At 29.5% G+C, this 26,378-nt stretch overlaps 1 protein-coding gene across 1 annotated transcript; it reads left to right on the top strand.

Moving 5' to 3' along the window:
- Positions 1 to 6,491: 6,491 nt before the first annotated feature.
- LOC111038046 (SH3 domain-containing kinase-binding protein 1) lies at positions 6,492 to 14,098 on the top strand. Its single transcript, XM_022320972.1, has 12 exons — positions 6,492 to 7,072; positions 7,141 to 7,333; positions 7,463 to 7,617; positions 7,709 to 7,745; positions 7,825 to 7,961; positions 9,952 to 10,066; positions 10,182 to 10,259; positions 10,974 to 11,161; positions 11,286 to 11,717; positions 11,798 to 12,065; positions 12,625 to 12,896; positions 12,971 to 14,098. Exons 2-12 carry the CDS (start codon positions 7,330 to 7,332, stop codon positions 13,109 to 13,111), a joined length of 1,827 nt encoding a protein of 608 aa, XP_022176664.1. The 5' UTR covers positions 6,492 to 7,072; positions 7,141 to 7,329; the 3' UTR covers positions 13,112 to 14,098.
- The last annotated feature ends 12,280 nt before the right edge of the window (positions 14,099 to 26,378 follow it).

The raw sequence follows: 26,378 nt of genomic DNA, 5'->3' as shown, positions 1-26,378 counted from the left end.
GTACCAGGTTGGGTGGCACTGCTGAGTGCATCACGAATCTACATAACTTTATTACAATTATTTAATTACGTATGATTCATTTATGCATGTATACTTACATTATACAGATCACAATGGTTGTACTGAGAGGTCCTTATGATATGAACCAACTTTTTTTTTCTTTTGTGGGAGTATAAATGTTTCAATCCCCCTCTATTACTTACAATAATATAGCCAATAACTGATGGTTCAAATGGATCATAAAAAAAATGAAATAATTTTAAAACGTTTAAAATATTTAAAAAATATCTCCATTTTTAATTTTAAAATATGCTCAACTGCTGCAACTACTTGTAATTAACATTTCATTATTATTTTTGGGAACCTATACTGAGTGGATATTACCTATATCATTTGAATTGCTAAGTTGTATAGTTAAATAAAAAGTGCAATCTAGATTTTTACTGAAAATGTTATTAAATCTATATATTACATTCCTCACTTAATTTAAAAATTTGATTTAAATTATTATGTTCATGACCAGCGTACATATTATTTACTTCTTATATTAGCAACTTCTTGTAACGGAAACTGAATGAGAAATATTTTTTCTAAGCCTCAAGTAATTTTCAAATTTATAGGTACTGAAATTGTCTAAACAACTATGTATTTTAACATAAAATAGAGGATTAATTAAGCTGTGAATATTGTGGGTAACAAAATGTGCCCCAAAATCGAACGAATTATTTGCAGTTCCACTCTTAATTAAACATAGGCTTCCCTGCTTGGGGTTATCAACATTTTTAATGCACCATGTAATTTAATGAAATTTAAAGAAAATTATTTTTAAGCCTTCCTTTTAATACAATATAGGATAATTGTAAACAATAAAAAGGTTCGGAACTCGTTTGATTTTCAATATTCTAGGTCATTTAAAAACCTTGATAACCAGACAAACTCTGATGGGATAAGTAATCTTTTAAACTATTGAAATCTATATTAACAGTATCACATTTTGCTGAAGGAATTTTTGTTGACCCCTCGCCCAAAATTTCAGTAGACGTTTCATTGCCCCGAGGCAAAAATCATGCACTGGACTAGATATAAACATTTTAAAATATTATAGTCAATAGCAATCTATATTCCATTAATATTCCATTGTTCCATATATATCGTATAAAATATATAAATACAATAATTTAATTTAATGTATTTAGACGTTTAATAAAAAATATGATGTTTAAACTGATGACTAATGACCTTAGCTGCTGAATTTGTGAATGATGAATACAAAAAATAGTATGGGTATGTAATATTATGTACTATGTAATGTAGGACGTAGGTATAACACGGTATAAATACTACATAATGCCGGTAGAGTATAGACGCACACAAAATGTTTCATAGTCATATACTCATATGACATATATTATTATGAAAATATTAAATAGACAGAACCTACCTGGGTGCATATCGATATTTTATATGTTTGTTTTAGTTTTTCACAATGAACAAGTCATTTCTGCAATGAACAAGGTAATATTATTATAGTATTACGTACATGCTGCTGCTGCAGCTGACGATGATGTAGTCATGTCTGAAAGCAGGAAAAAACAGTGAAATTCCTCCTGTTCGTAAATACTTTATTTATTACATTATGATTTATGATATTAAACATCACTTGTATATTTAAAAATGGTATTGTTTCTATGTGGCTGTATTTTTATTGTTTAAAAATAAAGGCTGCAACTTGTTTGCGCACATTTTATAATTTTTACCTGAAAAATAGGAACTCATTTGCGCACACGGTTATCCTAAATGTACAACTGGTTTGCGCACACGAAAATAAGGCTATATGACATAAGCGCCAAAGGTGCAAAAATGCAAGGCTGGGCAATAACGAGTTAAAAAGTTAAAGTTAAGTTAATAAGTTAATTTTATATTAACTTTTTAACTTAACTAGTTACTTTTGGCTTTTCATTAACTTAACTTTTAACTGTTAAAAATGACATATCATTTGCGCCAAAATAAATATTTTATATAAGTAGTTTTTCTAAATTGATATATCTTATAAAAATGATATTATATATGTATACTATATTATATTAATATTATTTTCTATAAATAGTTATTTGAAAATTGCTGTCTTATAAGAATATTTTTATATAGAATATTAGAATATAGAATATTTTCTATATTTTTGCTCTTTAAACAAAATACACACAACACCTTCATTCGTAACAATTTTTGTAAAATCCATTTTAACGAATGCTTACGAAATAGGTACTATAACAATATGTTACAACACAAAACTGCTCACACACAACTGTCTATGTGACAATCAGCTTATACATTTGTCGATTAAGATTAAACTTTTGAGTATGAACTTGGAGTATGAGTTTATGTACGATACACGATTTTGGCGCTTTTGTACGATACCACTTTTTTTTTCTTATCTCATTTTGGTGCTTATGTCTTCCACCGGAAAATAACTATATTTAGTAGGCAATGATAATCATCGATAAAGAGTACGGAAATGTTATTAAATTCCTTACAATCAGTACGTCTCGAGAACTTATAGTGTGCATACATAGAATTTATGACTCTAACCTATATTTACTGAACATGGATTTAGAAATTAGTGAAGTTTTATTATTTTATTATTCTTAAAATACAAACGGAATCAGATTTAAAAATAACATCAATCAACAAAAGTATAAATAATTATCGCCGTAAGGAGTCAATAGAATCAGTCGAACATCGCATAAGCTTATGGACAAAATATAGATCTGGCGAAATAGACCGAATGAAATACTTACAAATAATGGGAAACTGTTATTACGGAAAATAATAGTCACGTTTCCCAATCATATCGACTATAGATCTATATCACTATATTAAAATTAAAATTAACTCATTTTACACAAACATTATATTATATGCATTTTTAACATAATTTATTAACAATTATTATTAATAATAAGCAAGTATTAACATGCATTTTTAACCACACCTATGAATATATTCATAGACAGTCCTAAGTCTGTTAAGTGAGAAGGAAAATGTATGTAGGTACTTTAATAATTTACTTATTAAGTTGGTATTAAAAGGTTAGGCCATAAGGTAACTGTGCGCAAACCATGTGCATGTTTACGGCTCAACTGTTCCCAAACGAGTGGTAGTTTTGTGCCCAAAAAAGTTGTCTTTTTGGTATTTGTGCGTAAACCAGTACCGCCCAAAATAAATCGTTGTAGATTTTAAAGATAAGATTTTTATAAAAAAAAAACTAAGTTTTCTAAAATGTATGATAAATAACATTATTATCGTATTCTCAAACATTATTATTTTAGTTGAAAACTCTGTTTTACTAAATAGCTTACAAATTAAAAACAAATTAAAACTACTAAAATTTGTACATTATTTATCTAACGAAATATCTAACGTTTAAATATAACAAAAGACTGAATGTCAATGTTCATAGTTCAATTTTTAGAACAAATAATCGCTCAATTGCACAAGTGTGTACATTCCGTTGGTGATTTTTAATCTTAAGTTATCGATACTATTTTTAAATATAATATTATATTAGGCTTAGGCATACGATGTAGAATTCAAATATATACCTATATAATAAAATGTTTTACCTATAATAGCATTAGCATATTATTATTAATTTTTATTATAAATAGTAGTGAAATCTGAAATTTTAATCAATAATAAAATAAATTAAGATAGCTTATCGTATACGTTTTATTCGTCCATCAAAATGTTGTAGGGACAATGTATTCAATTTTTAAGCTTTTTAACCCAGTAAAAAAATGTTCTAAACAAAAAGTATTCTTGTTTTTTGAGAAATAAATAAATAAATAATAATAATAAAATTCAAATAAAACAATTATCTATATATATATAGCACAAAAGAGCCAAAATATTTTAAAATGTACCTACATCGTGTCTAAGAAAATGACAATATAAGTATTATTTAAACTTTTAAGTCTTCGATTGTCACTTTCTGAATTACAACAAAATCAAAATTGATTTGTTCGAAACTTCTGCAGTTGTTGCAGTGGCGTGCAATATATATAGCTGGGGTACAAGTGTTGCTCACGTGGTCAGGCAACATTTGGGCAACATCTTAATGTGGGTGAGTGGGTACTGATAGAAGAAAAATAGAACATTTTATAGGCTGTGTAACAATAATTTGAGGAGTAGATCACGTACAATTATTTGAGCAACACCAATTTTTTTTATGATACACGCCGCACTGGAGTGTTGAGTAAATATTCCTGTTATTCTGCTGTCTTTTGTTAGTTTTTCCAAATTACTTAAAAATTAAAAATTAATATTATTCATTTTCTATCAATTTCTTAGTTCGTCTTCCCCCTTCTGAACTAAAACAACATCAAAAATTCTACCAGAAATCACCCTATAAGTTATTGCAGTAAAACGTATTCATTGCCTATAGCTCCGCTAAGAATTCAAAAATATAGTGGGATTATATTTTCTTCGTAATATTTATAAATACGAATGTACCTTCTTACTTTTAACTGTATAAAGTAAGTAGACGTATTTGACAGTTGCGAAATTCTCTACAAATACAATCGTCATTCTTACTTCTTTATAGGTTACACATTTAGGCGGTGTATCATTGTTTTTGCATGTTTAGTAGTAGGTATCTAGCTATCTAGGTTACAAGTTATAATTATAATATGATGATAGGTATACCTACTGCAGAATTCAAGTCTAAATCTGTTTAGAATTACGATATTTAAAACAGTTTAAAGCTTTAGCTTAACAGTTTTTATTCTGATTCACCAATATGCCCATCAGGTTTTCGTACTTTCTCGTAACTTTTTCGAAATAATAGCTATGGCATATTACAAGGTTCGCAGAATGCAGTGCACAAAAAGTAATTGAACTATACTGATAAAAAGTAATAATGTCCTATGGAGTTGGTCCTATAGGTACGAGAGCGATGATGATAATAATATATTATTGGTAACTACCTCACGTTATACGTTTATATGTATACCACTGTAGCGGTACTCCACAATATAATGTATAGGTACACACGATTTACAGCCTAGGTATACCTATATTATATAGGCATTATACATAATATAGGTTACATAGTAATGTCCTATGATGTGGTACTCGTATTCCGAGAAACGTGCAGCAGTAACCTGTATAAGACGTGTACACCGGGCCGTTGAATGTTTTTTTTTCTCCCCGGTCGATCCTGCGCAGTCATTCGAACGAATTACACATTTACACCACACACGCACATATATATACATTTAACACACATACATACATATATTATACGATGATGCGTGCGTAATTGTTTTAATAGGTATATACCTTCTCAGTTCTTATATATATATACAGTGCACACACTACACACACACCCATTGTAATAATATCTACGTAGAAAAAAAGGGGTTGCCGTATGACATAATAATAAATGCGCATATTATATTGCATTTAATAGAAGAAAAAAACATCGAAGCTCTTATGTAACGCAAATCGAGAGCATATTATAGACATTTATCATAATAGGTATATAATAATATAATAATATGTAAGTGTAACATCGCCGCACGTCTTCCGTACACCGCCCGGAATGGTGTAAATAAATTATGATGTTCGAATTGTTGAGAAATATTATGACAGGTAGAGAAGTGTATTTCTATGGACACAAAAAATAATAAATAAAAATAGGTTACCCCGCGGACACGTCAATAATCTTACAGTGAAAAACGCAGTTAGGTCAGTATATAGTCAGGTTAGGGTAACACATTTCCTAAAAATAAATTATACAATGTATATTGTTTAAAGGAAATAATGATAAACGTTTTGAAAAGATATAAATGAATATATAGATATAGTGACTTCCAAACTCGTGCGTGGTGGAGGGAATTAAGACCCCCTTGGCATTTTCTATTCCATACACGACGTATAAATGTAAAAATGCAATAGTTTTTTAAAAAAAAAGTTGATATATTTAAACATATAATTTATATATGTAACCCCCCATCCCCCCATCCCCCTATTGAAAATATCTGTGTTAGCACTGAGCTGAACCACAACTGAAATTACGAAGTCGAGCGGTGTAAAACCGAAGTGATACGAGTGTACGACTAGAAAAAGAAATACGAAAAGTACAGGTGAAATATAAACCAAGTACGCGGCGGGGATCACCTGTTCGGCAGGAGACGCGTGAGCAGCAGGTTGGAGCCGATACACGACGTTTTTAGTATATTATTTTTTTTTTTTTTTTTATATTTTTTGCGGCGGCGGCGGCTTTACCGTTATCACGGAGAAAACGCGTTGCCATCGGTGTCGATGGGGAGGGGGGACGGGGACGGGGAAAATTCGCGTCCTTGATGTGGCTACACGTCGCCGCCGCCGCCGCAACAACAGCAGCTCCAGCGTGCGTGGACGACGGGTGGAACATAGGCGGGCGGGCGGTCTGCGTAAAATGGGAGTCGCGCGCCGCGCCAGTCATTCGGTCGAATCGGTCGTCGTCGTCGGTCGTCAACGACTCTAAACAAAAAAATTCCCGAGTCTTACATATTTTTTATCATTAATAATATCGTGTCGACGTCGTTACGTCTTCAACGCGGACACGTCACGCCGTCACTCCTCCTCCGCGTCGCTCGACACGCGAAGATTAATATTATAATATATTGTATTAACAATACAATAAAATAATATAGCCGACAACTGATGAGCGTTTGGGATCGTTCGACGGAAACGAGGGAAACGTATTTTATTGAAACCCAACTACCAGCGATTTATCGATAAAATAGAGAAAAAAAACCGTACGAGGTTCGCATCGCGAATTCGATCGGCCAATGCCGCCTAGTGTCGATCGCCGTCGTAGACTTCGCGGGAAAGTCGTGTCGCCGGCGATTGCGCGTGGCGGCGATAACGGGCGGTGATATACACGCGCACGCACCGAGTGGCGACTGCGACGACGGTGGCGGTTGTCGGTCGGTCGGTCGGACTGCGACGAAACGCGAAAATCCTCGCAGAGTTATCACGGCGATAACAGCACAGCAATAATATATATAGTCACTTACCTATATAAGTAATAAAATAAACAACGATAGCAATAATAATAATAATAATAATAATATTATGATCTCATCGCTGTAGAATCATCGGAGTATTAACTACTAGCAACACCGCGCCGCGATCACCTTCCGGGAACGCACGTAGGTAGTCTTTCGCGTGCTCGTTCGTTCGGTCGACGTCATGACGACGTGCCATCGCCACCGCCGCCGATGCGATAGATGAAAAACGCCATCGGCCGTTGCGTTTCAACACAGCAGCCGACCTCCAGACATGGGTAAGTGCTGATGACATTTCGTCCGTTGTTTGCTTGTTCGTTCGTCTGTGCGTCTGTACTTGTTAATCGTCAGCCGATTATAACTGCTATCGTGCCATGTTTACCTATCTGTTTGTTTCGTGTGCACAGAAGCCGTGGTCCAATTCGATTACGCGCCCAGCGAACCCGACGAGTTGACGTTGAAGAAAGGGGACGTCATCACCGATGTCAAGCCCATGCCCGACGGATGGATGGAAGGACACAAGGACGGCAAGAAAGGAATGTTTCCCGACACCTACGTTAAGGTGAGTACGATTCTAACTATTCATTGGCTGTAACCCGAAACCCTCATCAATTTAATAAAATTTAATATTTGTGTCGTTACTGTACCAATAGATTGTTCATACTTCGGCCGGCGTCGTTTTGAGAAAAAGTGAGTGATTCCATTTTATAAAAATGGTTTGGTCTTATTTGTCATTTTTTTTTTTTTATCAAAAATGTCTTATCTTTAGAAAATGCTAGAAAGTGTAAAGTGTTGTTCAGTTACAAACCAGCAAACAGAGACGAGTTGGAGTTGAACATAGACGATGTAATTGAGGTTCTTGGCGAGGTCGAGGAAGGTTGGTGGAAAGGAGAGCTTAGGAATGAAGTGAGTACTGATTTCATTATACACAAAATATTAATAACATTTTTACATTTAAATACTTAAGTATTTTATCTTTATCCAACCTTAAATATATGTTGACCTCATTATCTCCATTTATTCTACACCTTATTAAATTCTTCAATAATTATTTTTTTTCTCATAAAATCCTCTCAAAAATCTTTAATTCCTTAACTAACTTCACAAAAAAAATCTAAATTTTTGGTTGATATTATAATCTATTGAATGATTTGATGTTTTTGATGTTTTTACAATACAGTTATCACCAATTTGATTGTTTTGTAGATATTTAAATACCATTTCTTATTTTTACCTGTTCTTCTGATACTAATTTTGTTAGATGTTATTGTGTAAGTAATACACATTGTCCTAATACAGTTTAAATGTTATAAGCATTAACAAGTGATAATTTGTTTTAAAATTAAATAATTAACTGTGTCAAACATTATGTAAACTTTGATCTTTAAAAAATAATATAGGTAAATTTAATATTTTCAATGAACATCAATTTTGTTTAACAATTTGTCTTTTTTGTATTATTAAATATTATGATTTTTAAATTATGCTCAACTTAGTATTTACCATTTTAAAGTTCCACATTTCATGATAATAATAGGTAAGCACTAATATTATTTGACAGTACACAAACTCAACTTTTTGAATTTGTCTATGACCAAATTACTCATATTGTAACTCAGTTCTATACAGCAAATTAATTCACATTGATTGCATGTGAATAAATGAATAAATTGTTTCTTTATTGTCTTGGTAAATTAGTTTGACAGAATAATGGTGCTTTCTTTTCATTTAATTGTTGATTAATAAATCAGTGGATTTTTTTATTGAATTGTTTTAATTACCAATTATTACTTTCATTCTAAAATATTCAGACGGCTAGAATACTATTTGATTAATAATAATATTATCGAAACACTCATTTATCTACTACAATAAAGAAAACGACAGTATTTTTATTGCACAAATACCTACTTAATGATTAATATTTAAATAAATGATTATTTAGAAGGTTAAACTGACATTTATGTTCTTATTATTAAACTTGAATGGCCGTAGATAATAAGAGTTTTATTTTTTTTACTTACCTTAATTATTAAAATACATTTCTCAATAAACTGGTGTTAATAGTGAATATTACTATCCCTGAAAAAATGTTTTATTTTTTAATTTAAATTATTAAAAAACAACTGTGTATGCTTTAGTATTAAGTATTAGAATTGTCAAAACTTAAATTATTTTAAATTCATCAGTTTATAAAATACAAGAAAATAAAATAAATTATTTTCATATTACAACAGTTTTAATCTGTAAATACTAAATATTTTATATTGTTTGATTGCAATTTAAATTGAATAGGTGTAAATTTAAAGTTGAAAAATAAATTGTATTTATCCTCTCTAAATTTTGGTTTTACTCTTACAGACATAAAAATGTTCAAGTACCTTAATTAATTGTGTGTAGTATATATATTTATTTTTTTCTTAAATGAGCATTATACCATAACTTATAATATTTTGTCATGTGTTACTTTTTTCTTTAAAAGTAACAGATAAACAATTTAAATGTTTATATGTTTACATATTTCAGTTAAAATATCTTAACATGTTTGAAAAACTTAATATTTTTACTAGACTAAAATGTTATGCTCATATAAAGTTTCTGACCCAATTAAAGAAACTTAAGTTTTTATTTTTAATTATTTGTTTAGGCACTGTTCAAGTTGAATAGTTGAATACTTAGAAAACTATTTGTATGTGAAAGTCTATAAAATAATTTCTTTAGACATCATTTTAACAGTTTTCCATTTTAAAATCTTTGATAATTTTTTTAAAGTATTTAAAAACAAAAATTGTATTATTGTTTAGTTCTTACACAATTATTATTTGTAATGCATTTATTACTGACCATCTGATATTATTAATAAATGTGTACACCTATTTCTTATTTTTAAATTAAGATTGGTGTATTTCCATCCAACTATGTCACTGAAATATCAGATGTTAAGAGTATTAGTAGAAGCGACTCCAAAACTTCAACTGGATCCCTCAAGAAGGAAGAAAGCATCAAGAAAGGTAATTTTTATTATTTTTAAGTATATAATCTGTGTAAAAATTAACAACTTCTATTTCAATTTTAAAAATATGACATAAATGTGTATTACATTTCAATAAAATTATTTTTATTTAGAAAAATCTATTGTGGAACCAATCAAAACTGCTGATAATAATATTGAATCCAATGCTCCAGTTCTACCTCCAAAACCAGGTATAAACATTTAGTATCACATTGCTAAGTAAAGTTATTAATAAAAATAATTTTTTTTAATGTATTCAACGTATCAATTGAATACTCGTGTAGTACTATAATAAATTGGATTTAGTAAATAAACTACTATTTTACACCAACACAAACTGATAAAAGGATATGACTGCAATACTGATTATTAGTAATCACTTGAAAGATAAACCGTATTTCAATATGTTAAGTTTTAATTATATTATTTTAGTGATATTTCAGACCTCAGTTATTCCTGACATTAACAGCAATTATGATAATGAGAAATGATACTTTTCAAAGTATACCTAATAATTTTTCTTTTTAGATTCTATCATATTATTTTTTTTTCTAATTTTCGTTACGCACTTTAAAAGTTGTCCATAAGTTATGAAATCAATCAAACAGAGATTGTCTCACTTATTTCATTGTAAGCGTTTTTAATATTTTAATCCTAAATGAGCATTTGATGACATTTTATTTCAGTATTTAAAATAAATTTAATCTAATCATTGCAAATAATTTAAATACAATTAAATGTGTATTACTTTTTGACATTCTTAAATTACAGTTATCATCCAGTCATATTCAATTTATATGCACAATACAAATAATATTAATTTAAATGTTAAGCTAATTATTATTTCATGGGATGGGTAAATACAAATTTATCTCTTATTTTATCATTATTCTAATTTTATACAGCTAAAGAAGTATGTGTTGCACTCTTCCCTTACGAAGCTGTCAATAGTGATGAACTTTCACTGGCTGAAGGCGATATAGTTACTATTTTATCACGTGAAGTAGAAGACAAAGGCTGGTGGAAAGGAGAGCTCAAAGGAAGAATTGGTGTGTTTCCTGACAATTTTGTCCAAATTATGAATCAAGATGAGGTATTTTTTATTATTACTATAATTATTTTACCTATAGGCTATAATATTACAAATTACAATACATCGTGATCACACGTTTTTTAAATTTTTTTATTTGTTTTTTTTTTTACTTTTGTTTATTCAGTTGGCAACAAAATCCGAAAAAACAGTCAGTAGTCCACGTAGCGGCACAACGGCTTCACTGCGCAAAGTTTTTCAGAGCCAAATGGAGAATAAATCTTTGGGACCAGGGGTGAGCAAAAAACCAGCTTTGCCACCACCACCACCTACGACCAAAAAACCACCCACTGCCAAAAGTTCTTCCACGTCTTCCTTGTCAAAAACTATAAGTGGTATTAAATCCATGTTGAATTCTGAACAAAATAACACAGATAAGATGAAGCATATAACGTCTGAAATTGGTGATTCTAAACAATACGGCTCTATAGCTGTAAAACGTTCAGAGTCTGTGGGTTCCATGAAGAAATCGTCTGATTCGCCAGATGGCTCAAGTATGAGTAGATCAATATACCATGTTACACCAGAATCATCCCCTACTTCATTAGTGTTTACAAATGTATGTATTTTAATATAAACATACACATTGGCTGTATTATTTGCTAATTTATTGTTTAATGCATATTTTATTTTATTTAGCATGATAATAATTCTTCTGAGCCCAAGAGTCCTGATTTTGATCAAATAGAGAGAACTGCCATGCTTAGTCATCCAACAGCATCTCGTGCTAAGGCACCTAGAAGAAGGCCACCATCTGCAGCATTTAATGTATCCAGTGAGGATGATCCTGCATTGGATTCACCACCAACGAACGGAATACCCGGTGTGGATAAAGAGAAGGCTCCATGGGTTCAAGAGTTGAAGATGAATCAGGCAAAGAAATCATCAATTGCTAATTCTGTGATAGGTATGTTTCTTATAGTTATATATTTAACTTATATGATTTTACACTATTCATCTGTCTTTACAATTCAAAAAATATTGACTAAAATTAATATAGTTTTAGATTCTGAGCAAAGCAATGAATGTATTGATCTTACAATGGTGTATGTGTGTTGTTTTTTGTTTTTTTTGTGTGTCTGTCTTCACTTTTTGGAGTAGTTAAAATGCTTCAGTTTTCTTTAACAAAATCTTTTCTGGTTATTAAGTTGGTACTTTGAGTGGTCTAAAGTTAAAACTGAAGAAAAACTGTGATTTTTACGCAAAACCAGTTTTTGAGAATAATGATTTTGTCATTTAGTGCAACACTAAAAAATAATAGTAGATACATGCAATGTTCACATAATGCATTAGCATTTTCTATGCACCACAAAATCTTGTATACAGTCTCCGATTAGATTTGTTTTTCGTATACAATTATTGAATTCAAATTTAACACAACCATTACAGCGACTCTAGACACCTAATATACAGCAAAGCTTTACCTACTTACCTGCTTTGTTTTCAATATAATATTTTTAAATTAGGTGGTGGTAGAACACGAGTGATGATCAATCCATCTACAACCACCATAACATCAGAGAGTTCAGAAACCACAACAGTTACATCCAGATCAGGTTTGACTTCAGTGGGCTTAGGTGGTGTTGTTTTTAAACCTCCTGGTTACGTGCCACCTCTAACCACACCCGAACCGGTCACAGTTAGCACACCAACCAGTCCTGTTACACCTATGTCAGCCGATTTTAGTTTGTCGACACCATTAGTAGATGGAAATCTAATAGCAGTGTTAAATGAAAAGGTAATTAATGCATTTGAGAGTGTAAATGTTTTACTTTTTATTTTATTTCAAATCGTCTAACTTGCGGTTATTAGGTGAAACAATTGGAGTCTACCGTTCAACTGCAAAACAGTTTACTTGATAAGTTGTCGACAAAGTTGGAAGTGGAAACGGAAAAGCGTATGGATATTGAGAAAGAAATAAAAAAGATTATGGAACTCGTAACAAGAGTTTGACTTGGACAACAGTATTTTTGTATAAATTAATAGTTATAATAATGAAAAGATAATCAAACAAGTACTTAAGACCATTACCAATTTGTTGCTTATAATTTATTTATTTCACGAGTAGCCATGCATTGAATATCATGATTACGTTAATTGTTCATTTTTAATCAATTAGTATCGATAATTGAAATTTATTCCAAAAGTCAAATCCAGAACTCTAATCCTGATTCTGTATTCTATCTCATTGGAAAAATTAGTACTGATTATTATCTTTTGTGATTACCAATACACATGTCCCTTGCACATTATATATATTTTTGTTTTATTCTTCTAGTCTTTAGAGTCAAATTGTTCATCATCTTCATTAATATTTTTAATTAAGTATTATTATTATTATTATTATTATTGTATTCTAATCATTCCTTGAATTTTTTAGTTCATTTTGAACACCAAATGTGATAAACAGTGGCATTCCTGACAGTAAATTATCAATTCAGTTTTCACACTATTACCTCTAACTTCTTAGTTCTCAATATAAACATTATTCAATTTTTCCTCTATTATAATATCTTGAAAGTAGCATATAGAGATAAGTTCAATTTTGAACTGTGTATCTGCCACCAGAGTTTATTTACAAAATAAATTTTTCAGTGATTTTTTTACATTCCTTAGAGTTACACACATTATTATTCATTATATATTCAAAAAAATGTACTTACCCAGAAATGTTTTTAGCAATAGTGTGCAATTAGTGTATTCTGTTGAGTTTCGTTATGTATATTTAGACTGCCAGGAATATGGGGTCTATGGTGTTTGAAAATCAATGTATGAAAAAGTTAATGTTGTTAATCGGATGTTCATTTGTAATTTTATGTGACTTGCAAATTGATATCCATTTACATACTCTATTATAATATAAATTATATTTTTTATATGTTTATTAATTAAATCCCTAGTCCAATTTTTATACCGCTAAATATTAAATGTGCTAAAAAATTATTCAGTCATGGCTAAACCGTTTACTACCATTATTATGATAGGCTCTTATTTTCAATTTTATATGAATTGTATTAATTTTTTAATAATTTTAATAGTTTTTATTTTATACTAATTTATTTTTAGAAAATATTTAGTTTAATATTCTTGTTCAACGAATTGTGTACATAAAATGTATTTGATTGTATTTTTTAAAGAAAAATTATATGCTTAAAAAATAGGCAAACGACTGATTTTGCACACAATATGCTCTACACGACATCATGTCATGTTTTACGAAATTAAAAATATTATGCATTCTCCCCTCACCCTAATTGACTGTCCCTCAAACGACCAGTAATATTTATTTAGTTAATTTTACAATGCATACCTATATTTTCATAAATAAAATCTTGTAATAGTGATTATTCAGATAAATAATTATGAACATTTTGTAAACATTATTTATCCGAAATATGAAATGTCTATGCCAATAACAATGTTATACGATTATATACCATTGATTATTATAAATATTTTTATCATAGAAAAATGTATCATTATTGAAATATTATTATTATTATTATTATTATTATTATTATTATTACTAACTATTGTAAGTTGTCCAACGGTGTCATATATATTTTATAAATTGTTAATTTTTATTTCCAATAAAAGTATTAAAAATATATTCATATGTAATTATATTATGGTTATTATAATATATAAACTCTTTTTTGATTTCCATTTTATCCATAATCACCAACCATATATAATATGGTTAACAAATGCCAAAAAAAATTTTTACATTTAAGAAATGCATATTTGACAAAAAAAATTACCATTAAGCTATCTGCCTAGTCTAGTTCATATATTTTTAAGATTTTTTTTGGTTCTAGTATGAATTTACGTCTTATGAGTTATGAGGAACTATGTGATTGTCAAACATAACAACTCTTATCGTATATAATTGAAAAAAACAACTAAAATAATAGAAAGTTTCTCGTGCCTAAAATAGTGCAAAAGGTCTAAAAATAATTACTGCAGATGCATAACATTTTCAGTGAATATTTAATGTTTATATTAGCATTTCTACACACCATGATATCTTCAAAATATTTTAAATTTTGACTCATATTGAGCTATGTATAGGCACATGAAATGTTTGATTATCATAAGTTTTTTTAAATAAATGACGATAAAAAAAATTTTGCTAGGAAATTTCGCTAAACTTGAAAATGTAATACATGGTTGATCGTAAGGTTTTGCTAGAGGAAATTAAAAAAAAGTCGAACGTAAATCCACAATCATTTTTTATGAGGTTCTAAAGTTCAAATGTTGACAAAATTCTTTTAAATCACGAACATTTTGCAAATTATTTTGATTAAGAAACTCATAAAAATTGTTGGCGTCCTATATTATGTACGATGTACCACTTCAGGCTTCTATTCTACATAATATTATCCTACATTATAATAATTCGAGTTATCCCGATAGGTACTGATGTAGGGATGTCCAATAATGTACAGTGACTGTACACTGTACACATTATACCTACTCTTTAGAAAACTTAAAAGTGGGTTGGTAGCCGGTAGGTAGGTAGGTACGTAGGTACGTATACAACGTACACAAGATAAATAATACATTTTTATTTTTATTTTTTGTGTCATTAGTTATCGCTCATCTACATATTTTTTCCGTCCGTCGATTTAACGGGATTTCGGTGATAATAAATTGGTAAACGTATCGATAAACCGGTTCGTGTAATCGTATATAATGGGTATAATATATATTATATATTTTATACTCGCATTAAATGTATAATAAAATAATAATATATTATAATGTGCTAAATATATAAACGGAAAAATATATAATATTGTAAACGATGATAATAATATTATTAATAAACATTTCGCTGGTCCGTCGGCGAGTATTATAATGTATACCTAGATAGGTCGTAGGTAGTGGGTACTTATACGAAACGAATAAAACGTGGGTAGGTAAACCTATGGAGATATATGTATATGTATACACCTCGGTGTTATGAATATATTTAGACGCATCGTGCATAGGTACCCGGTGCTTGACTTGTGGGAGGAGTTTTGAGTATCTCGACCAAATGTTCAGATATTATTTTAACGTACCTACTCCTACATGCATCTTGTCCAATACCCATCGGACGGTACATGGATACTATATATTTGTTTAGGATATAATATGTAAAAGGAAAAATATATTGCAAAGTTAAGTTTAATTTTAACAAAAAAACAATTGCGAGTACTTACTGCGAAAAATGTGGGCAAGACGTATTGACAGTGTCGGCTACTAGGCCTCGACAAGTCTTTTTTCGGATGAGGCTTTATCATAGTTGTTTAATTTGTACGAATTGAATAAGTAATTTCGTTAAAACAAAATAAGATCAGAACGGCAGCGAAATAAATCTCGTGTTGACTTTACTGAGAAATTATTGAAGGGGCACATTGACACTCTCCGTCTACAAGAACGACTCTGCATTCGTAATTCAGTTAATACTAGGTTACAGGGTAATTTTTATCCACCGATTTGTAGAACAAAGTTTGAGAAAAATTCCCCAACATCAAAAAAATTATGTCCACAGTAGCCAATAACAATTAATCATTCCTACCAAGACCAGATCAATTTTTCTTTGTAATTAATAATGTTATCATATTATTAATTTATTAATCTGATATTTCATGTATATATATCGTGCAAAAGCCTAATGGTACATTTTATTCGTATAAAAAAATAATAGTTCATGAAAATGAAGATAAATTACCAGTATAAAAACGGGTTGTAATAAATGAAGAGATTTATTGCATTTAATATTTATTGTGTTTTTGCTATATATCGAGTTACATTTTCAATTAATTTTGTTTTTTAACTTATTCATATAGCTTACAAATTTATATTGATTTTTCCATTTGCATAAGTGTCTTGTACTTAAATAGGTAAGAGAGTTTTTCCGAAAGTTTATACAATTTACAAGATTATAAAAGTAAAAGAATGACAAAAATAAAAACAGCACATTTGGGTGAATGATGATGGATGTAGAAAAACATATCGAACATTGCGGAGAAAAATGTACTGACTACTGACAAATGACAATATAGTCAACTCATTTTTGTTTTATTAAAGGATTACTAATAAAAAAAATAATATATAGAATTTAACAATTTACTTCTGTTTATTTAATTTTAGACAATATTACAATATTTTATTTTTATATTTTGTATATAACATAAAATAAAAATATAATTACTGTAGTGAAACTTCTTTGCGGAGGGTAAATAGATTATTGATAGTCCTAAGATCTATTGAAATAGGAAGTAAAATTTTAGTATAGTGCAAGTACTCACTAAAAAATATTAGGCACCCTACTAGCGTAATACCTGCGATTTGCTACTATATATAGTAGCCAGTAGGTATACTGATGTTAACATCAGCTACATAATATCATCGTAATCTTGGAATTGAACGATTTGAATTTATTTTTAAGAATGATACATAAATATATAAATATTCCCAAGACAAGAAAACTGTAAGCCATTTAAATATGATTACTGTTATATAAATTTGAATCAGACTTGGTATAGGTCATGTTGTTGATAATATTATTGATTATATGAATAGCAGTAGTACCTATTATACCTATAGAAAATATGATGTTTGTTTTTAATCAAAAAATAATATTAACCGAGGGTGATTGTATTAGGGAAATATAGGTAACAAAATATGTCTGGAAGAGGGGAAAATAAAGATATCATGTAATTTGCACCATCCTAAATGGTGTTTGTAATTTGCACCAAAAATGAGGGTAGGTATGTATGATTTGCACCGTTGCATAGTTGAAAAAAAGTGTTTGTAATTTACACCAAAACGATTATCTACATATGTGTTCGATTATTTCGTAGGTAACCCGTTGACGTCCAGACTCGCCGGACTCGAATGACAGTAAAAATTTTTCCAGATTTTTCGCTACCCACCGTGGTCTTGCGTACATCTGTTGGTAATCGTTATATTTTATAACTTATAAATTTATTAGGTTAAGGTAACCTTATAAATTTTAACCAATGTTACTACAAAATTTGACAATTGATATATGTCATAATAGCGACACAGTTTGACATTTATTCATTTTCAATGAAAATAAATGCATTTGAAGACACCCCAGTGCAATAAAAAAATATCTCCATATTTGGATCAAAATTGATTTTTGGTTGTATATTATTAAAAAAAATAACTGTGTCGTTTGGTGCAGCGACTAGTAGATCAACCCGATTGTTTAGTACCCACAAAGATGTATAAATTGAGATGTCTGGTTTTGATTTCAGTGCAACAATAAGACATCTCCGGAGAGTAAATTATTATTAGGTTGGTACATGAGTATAGTAGGCCCTATAGGTAGATACATCAGGAAGATATTATAATATTACGAATACAGAAAGCATTGACGAATGCATATTTATTATTATTTTTCCAAAAAAAAAAAAATGATTACAATTTACTAATAATAATATAATATAATATTACTATAAAAAAATAATGATTAGCACAGAAGTCTCTCAGTACTTGACATAATATAATGCAATAAAAAGCGAACACAAAGTTATAATTTATATAAATATACTGAAAAGACTCATCACGTGCACAATGCTAAGCAGCGCTTTAATAACACGAATGTGGCACATATTTTACAAACATATTGTGCAATAAATAATTTCGGGACTATATATTATATTATTATAGTTGATATAGTGATATTATATTATGTTATGGTAGTTTTAAAATATTATATTATATTAAGTATATACATAGACGTACAGATCATATAATGCATAATATACGTACTTACGGCGGCGCGCATACCTATATAATTACAGTCGATCGGTCCGTGACTATATATACTCATTTGCAGAAACGAAGGCTATATTGTGTTGTATTATTTTGCTCGTACCCATAAAAAGCAGACGAAAAAAAAATCCACGAAATCCTATAATTTGTTTTGTTTTTTTCAGACCATATAATATGCAATATATAACCGTGTTATATATATATACATGACCTAAGTTCACGCCGCTCTCGACTCCCGACTGAGCGTTCCAATAAGATAATGTGTAAAAATAATAACAATAATAGTAATAATAATACATAGGTAGTTTAACTACCCGGAACGGGCCCTCGAGTCGAGGTCGTAATAATTTTCGTATTTTAATTATTGCGGTCAGCGTCATAAATAATAGAGACGCACAGGTACAGGTACGCTCTACACATAAATATATTTTAATGTAATATAGGTTTATAGCAATGCATATATATGGACATCGTAGGTACATCGTTTCGTTTCTATTTTATTCGTCCGAGTCCCGGAGAGGTAATTTTTTTATTATTTTATTATGCTTTTACTTTTCAATGCAAATATTATGTAATGAATTGGGAATATTTAGAAAATTAGCAACATAACGTTTTAACGAGTTCCTATCTATTTTCATAAGAACTCTATCATTGGCTATAAATAATAATACTACGGTACCTATAATAATGGTATAATCAATGACCTAGTGCTCAAATTCGAAAAATTAGCATTCCTTAAAATAATTAAACTCAACCTAGCCAGTGGGTTACACACCCCTAACGTGCCCCAACCATCTATACCAGAGGTTCCCAAACTGTGGGTCGCGACCCAAAAGTGGGTCGCGATTATACTTTTGGTGGGTCGCACTATTTTTTTAAATAATACAAAAATATAATCATCTATTACTTTTCGTTGATGTTCAAAGTTCAAATTCAGTTTTATCGTCAATCCTTATCTGTGAGTATGACAATTACGAGTTTACCAGCGGCCGTGTCAAATACTATATATTATACTTATTATACATTTTTTTCGTAATTACATAAAATGTAATAAAATAGTTTAATTTTCTGTTGTATGGTAAAAAAAAAAAAGGTCATTCATTGATATTGTGGGTCGCTATATTTAAAAAAAAATTCAAAATGGGTCGCACAATAAGAAGTTTGGGAACCTCTGATCTATACCTTCAACAATATAGGTAGTCGAAATATAATATACCAAATACCAATTGTACTACCTACTACTTACTTACATTTACCATCAATTATGATAAATATTATTTTACCTGTCATTTATTAACATAAATCTGATGGTTAAAATATGAAAGTATATTCTAACATTTCTAACGAATTAGGTAATTAATCATAAATTGTAATAATGATTAATAGATAAAACACTAATGATCACGGACTCATTAGATGTAATATTTTTGACCGCGTTATCACGAAAAAACATCATCAAATTGAATTTGAAAAAATATTTTTGAATAGGTACAACTTTGCGAAACAATAATTACCAATTGGCAATTACAACATTATTTTAATAAAATAAAACGCTTCGTCCCACCGTTCTAATGGAAATAATTAGAAGTGCACTCTCATATTAAATTAATTAAAGAGGAGCTCCATAAACGATTTATATTATTAATTGATACGTTTATAGTCATTTTCCAATATCAAGTACACATATGCCCTGAATTTTGAACGAGAGTCATTATTGTATATTAATTTTAAGTTGTTATATTTCCATAGACACTGTACTTGAGCCTTTACTGGGCTTTTATAAACTATCTTATAAATTGATAAATATAGATATACCGCTGTACGTCTGCACGCATACATAAGTGTAAATACGCAATAAAGAGGACACCTCATTCGCATGCGTGTTGTCTTCATCTTATTACTGATAGTTCGCAACATTTCAAATTTGAGTTCAGAAGTTCTCGTGTTGCTTCATTAGTTTTAATATATAAAGTCGCTTTTTCACTTCCACGCGTGTCTTGTTCCATACATTTAATAGGTACCTATAATATAGGTCATACAAAATGTCGGTAACACGGTTACCTACAGGGCACAGACTACAAATTAAATACCACAATATTCAACTCTACACTATACACTCGTGGCATATTGGAAACTCGGCCTTAAAGTGAATTCACCCATTATAGGCGTGCCCAGAGTTTCAAGTCAAGTGCATCGAACATTTTTACGAGACCATTTAATTTTTACACAAATGGCCTATACATGACCTGAGCGATTAATGAAATTAATATTATAAATTAATGAATATTATAGTGTACCTACTGTATCGTTTGTGATGGGACACGAGAAACCTTAGTTATTTTTAGTTTTTGATCGATTTATTATACTAGATATACGTCATATCAACCTTCAATGCATGTTAATAATAATAATACTATACAGTGGTCACTGGTCAGCTGTATTAAATATAGACATATTTAAACACAAAAAAGAGATTAGCTCTGTATTCAACACACTTTTTTGATAAATAACTTAATATCTCCTGTAGAACATTATACCGCAGTGGACCAGCTCTGGCAGTTGGACCTGTTCGTCCCTCTCTGCTGCCCCGCCCACGTGGACGTCTATGAACTCACCTACTATCAAACTTAAAGGTAACAATATATTTCGTGGTTTGTTGGGAAAGTATTAATCGATATGTTAATTTTTAAGCGAGTAAAATATTATCATCACAATATAGGTACACTGATTACTCGCCTCGAAATTAAAATATCACAAAAACACGTCTTGTAACCGACCACAGATTATGTTTATATCTTTAAGTGTGATGTTAGGTAAATTTATTCTAATATTAAAACTAACGAAGCTGAATAGACTAATTAATATGACAGCTGCTGAATATTTTGCTAAGTTATGCACTTGTAATATGAAGACAATATACCTACACATACGTGGGCGAAACGTCTTCTTAAGATATTATACTGATATAAGAATAAGAAAATGTGATAATATTTACAGCGCGAGTCACTTATTAAAGTATCGTCCAAATGTCGTCTGAGTTTTGTGAGCGACTGACTTTGTCGCAAAACATGATACTAATAATGTGTGACAATGGACAACTGGTCAATAAATTTAAAACGCAGGAATAAAATATTTCCCTCATTTTTAAAATAACAAAAGTACAAAAAAAGAACAGAATTTTCAAATTTAATATTCGAGATAATTGTAACATAATGTTGACATGAGTTTCAGTGGCACTATCTGACAGAGCCAAAAATAAATAATAATTAGCAACTGCTGCAACTCTCCAGCACTGCTTATAATAGTTTAAACACCTATAACAAAAGACTGACTTTAATTGACATTGCACCTGTGTTTGCACACAAGATGAATCAAATCTGATCAAATATTGTGTTGTATTAACTATTAAGTATCAACCTGAGTTATGTACTTTCTGCATATTTCATTTCAGAACATAGTTTTTCTTTGTACAAACATATTTTAAGTAATATAAGATATAACTGTAAAGAACTTAATTATTTGGAAATCTATTTGAATATCAATTTTAATACAAAAATTTATTTTTTTTTGTTCAAGGATTTTTTTGATACAATATTATAGAGGTTAGAGATTTACAATATAGTTATGATTTTCACAAGCTACATAAATTAATTTTACGCTAGGGTGTTGAATGTTGATGCATCTGATTATTATTAATAATAACACTATTTCAATAAAAAACCAACCAGACAAGTATCATAACAAAGCTGCAAGTTTATTTATGTAAATCAAGTTCACGAACAAAAATTGTTTTCTAATTATTTCGGTAATAATGAATTACATTCAGCAACTGAGTGGTTGCGGTCACCCTCTAAGCGGCGCAGTAAAACATGCGCCGGACGAATTTTTTTTTCTTTTATACGTTAATTACATTGTTTGGATGAATAAGTGTGTAAACAATTTTATTGTTCTTAAAATATTTAAGAAAAAAAATCCTTCATTGTAAATATCATGAATTATTAGTTAACAATGAACTATTAAATGTAAAAATGCAATAAAGTGACTTCTGCTTTATAAAGTAAATACCAAGTACTTTAAAATAAATATGTACACTGACTAAATTTAATAAAATAGTATTGTTTTGTAATTCAAATGGATTCTCTACAATCATTTTGTAAATTAAATTATTGTTTTGATCATATTGATGTTATAATTTATTATATCAAGTTAAGCTCATTTTCACTCATTTTTTTTTTATATGTATGTACTTATATAGCATGTAATGTAAATACTTTTGTAATGTCAATTTTTTCGTTTATTTTAGAATAAAATTATGGTTTATATTTGAACATGCTATTAAATATGTACTTTCTACCACTAAATGTATACATTTTGTTAAATATGTATTGTTAAAATATAGTGTACATTTTTTTTAAACTTTAGATTTTGTTATTTAAGTTAATTTACAATAATCATATTATTGTTGAAGAATTAATTTTGTTTTCAGACTAAATTATAAAGTAACAATATCATTTGGCTGTGATGTTTATTATATTTACTGTAGATTTGTAAGTTTTCGGATAATTAATGACCAGATCTCACAATAAAAATTCCGAGCCAATTTTATGAGGTTAGGGGTTGAATAAAAAATATAATTATATAATTCAAGTTTTTATTTATTAAAACAAACAAAAGTCTTCAACTGACAACTTTATAACTTAAGTTTTACCTATTAAAACACTTTAACAATTTTAAATGATTTAAGGGCGTGACACTTTTGATCAACAATGGGTTTTAGAATAAAAATGGTTGAGAAACACTGTGCTTTAAGTAAGTACATCAATATACTTAAAAAAATCATCAAAACAATTGATAGAAAAAAATATTGTGTCAATCGAAAAAAAGAAGTATGTATTATTACAGGATACTCCTTAGGTATGCGAGGAATTAGAAAGAATAAGAAGGAGATTCATAAGCCGCATCTACTTAATTACATATTTTATTTTATTTATTTTAATCATAAGCTAGAAAAACAAAAACTACGATAAAAAAACAAGTTAAAGACTCACTGTTATTAATCAAATACTTGTTAATGTTTTATGTAAAAAAAATAAAAAATACAAATTATTTTATGTGCACTATTAAGTTATATGCACTTACAAATTAAACTTAAATACATACTAACAAAACATACATTTTATTTTATTTATTTTATTACTTTTATTAAATTACTAACTAAAATATTATACAACCACATGTTGAAACATCACAACAAAAATCTATTGGTATAAATTACATAGCTCATTCAAAGTTACATGCCTGGCTGGACCAAGCTTCTATGAAAAATTAGAAATTCTAGCAGGATCAAAATAATTATAAACAAAAAAAACCTGTTATACTATCGAATATAAATTATAGGCACGTACAAGTGAGGTATAACCAAATTTACTAGGCTTGCTCGCCAAAAACTATTCTCGGGCGTGAATTTCAGTTGAACAAATAAACAAAATATTTATACAATAATTAGGATATGATATAAATGTTATAGAAAATGTGTGCTCTTACTGCACTATTAATAGAGATTATACGACAGTTATATAATTATAGACTGCGACTTTTTTGCATTTATCAATTTTTATGACGTGCATTTCATGTTTTTTATGCTGTTTTAACTGTTTAGGTACATACTTATACATAGGCACATAGCTATAGTAAATCGGCGTATGACCAATAATTTTTCATGTTTAATGTTTATTGTGTAATTACTCATTTTCAAAATGAAATGTTACATTTTATGGTAGGCATTGAAACATTTATACTTCACATTATAACTCATGGCTATTACAATTAGTCAATACTCAGATAATATTGTACAACTCTGTGCGGTTCCCAAACTATTTTTTTCATCACAGAAAGTTGCAATCGAGTTCTAAATCACCGAGCCACATGATTTTATTCATTTGCAACAAAATATTACGCATTCTACATTTCTACGTAAGTGAACGACAGGAATTAAATACTTACAGGACATAAAGGACAAGTGTATAATAGAGGGACAGATCTATATTTGTCACACCTCTCGAAAGATATTTTTTTTTTTGAAGTTTGTCCACACAATATGGCACTGCAGGATTTATTCCCGAGGAATGCTTAAATGTGTGATGTACCTACTTAATATATATTAAGAGTATGTCAGCGCAGTATTTGTTATCTCTCACTGACCCATTCGCAACATATTTACATTTAGCAGAACCTGCTCTGCAGTGCTATTACTTTTAATATTATAGCGATTTCAACTACTATCAAACTTTAAGTTAAGAACATTACCTGTGTCCCAACCTGTGTGGATTTTGTATGGTATTTTAATTTCTATACAATTTGAAGGAATTTTTGGATTGTAATAATTTACAAGCTTATAACTTACACAACAATTAGAATATTATAAAATTGCGAACTTAGGGATACAGATAATGTCCTCAACTCAGAGTTTGATAATAGATGAGTTCACTCTAATATTGAAATTAATAACACAAAGATGGGTCTACTAAACGAAAATGTAGTATGTTGTACGTAGGCCGCGGATAGTGAAAACAAATGGTGCGCTGACATCCTCTTCATATTATATTGAGGATTTCTTTATTTAACAAGTTTTTTTGCATATCAATGTATTGTAAGTCTCTGGGGCGATCACGTTTTAATCGGCTATCAGTGTTGTCGGACATTACTTAAAAGGATATGTTTTGGATTACAGACGCGCACCTGTTTCAACCACGGTTGGGCCTGTGGTGTCCGAGTGCCTATTTTGGCAAGAACTAAAAAATAACTGATTTATGTAAGTTTGATAACATTATGTAATTGAATACCACTATATGTAAAGATGTGTTCTTTATGTATACCAGAGGGCGTCAGTGATAAAGTTAATGTGACGGATTGGAATGCTTGGAGAGAACGTATATTTATAGATGCCTATTGGCGGGTCTCAAGCTTTCACAAAAATATTATACAGCTGATACAATATCTATATTTACAAAGATTAACAAAGGTCAAAAGATAATATATAAAAGTCGCAATAAGGCTTTAAACTGGTATAGTGTTGCCGCGCGTTTATTCCTAATTTATTTGTGATTGAATATTGTGTAATATGACCAACAAAAAGTGCAATTTAATTATTTTCATAATATAGTATGTTAATTATTTTAATTTGTAATCGATTTACTACTAAGTATTAACTATTACAAATTTAAAAAGTTTTGAAATTAAAAACAAAAAAAACCAATTAATTATAAATTAATTGCTAGTATACCTGCATGTAACAAAAACTCGAAGGATATTTCATCACGATTTGGTGAATCTTAATAATATGATATTCATTAACATATTATAATAGTTTAATTTAAACACTGGCAGTTGTTTTGAGCCACTCGGTAAATATACGTCCTTATTCACT

This window comes from Myzus persicae, unplaced genomic scaffold, assembly GCF_001856785.1.
Source record: "Myzus persicae strain clone G006 unplaced genomic scaffold, MPER_G0061.0, whole genome shotgun sequence".
Lineage (NCBI taxonomy): Eukaryota > Metazoa > Arthropoda > Insecta > Hemiptera > Aphididae > Myzus > Myzus persicae.
This window is presented reverse-complemented; position numbering and strand designations above follow the sequence as displayed.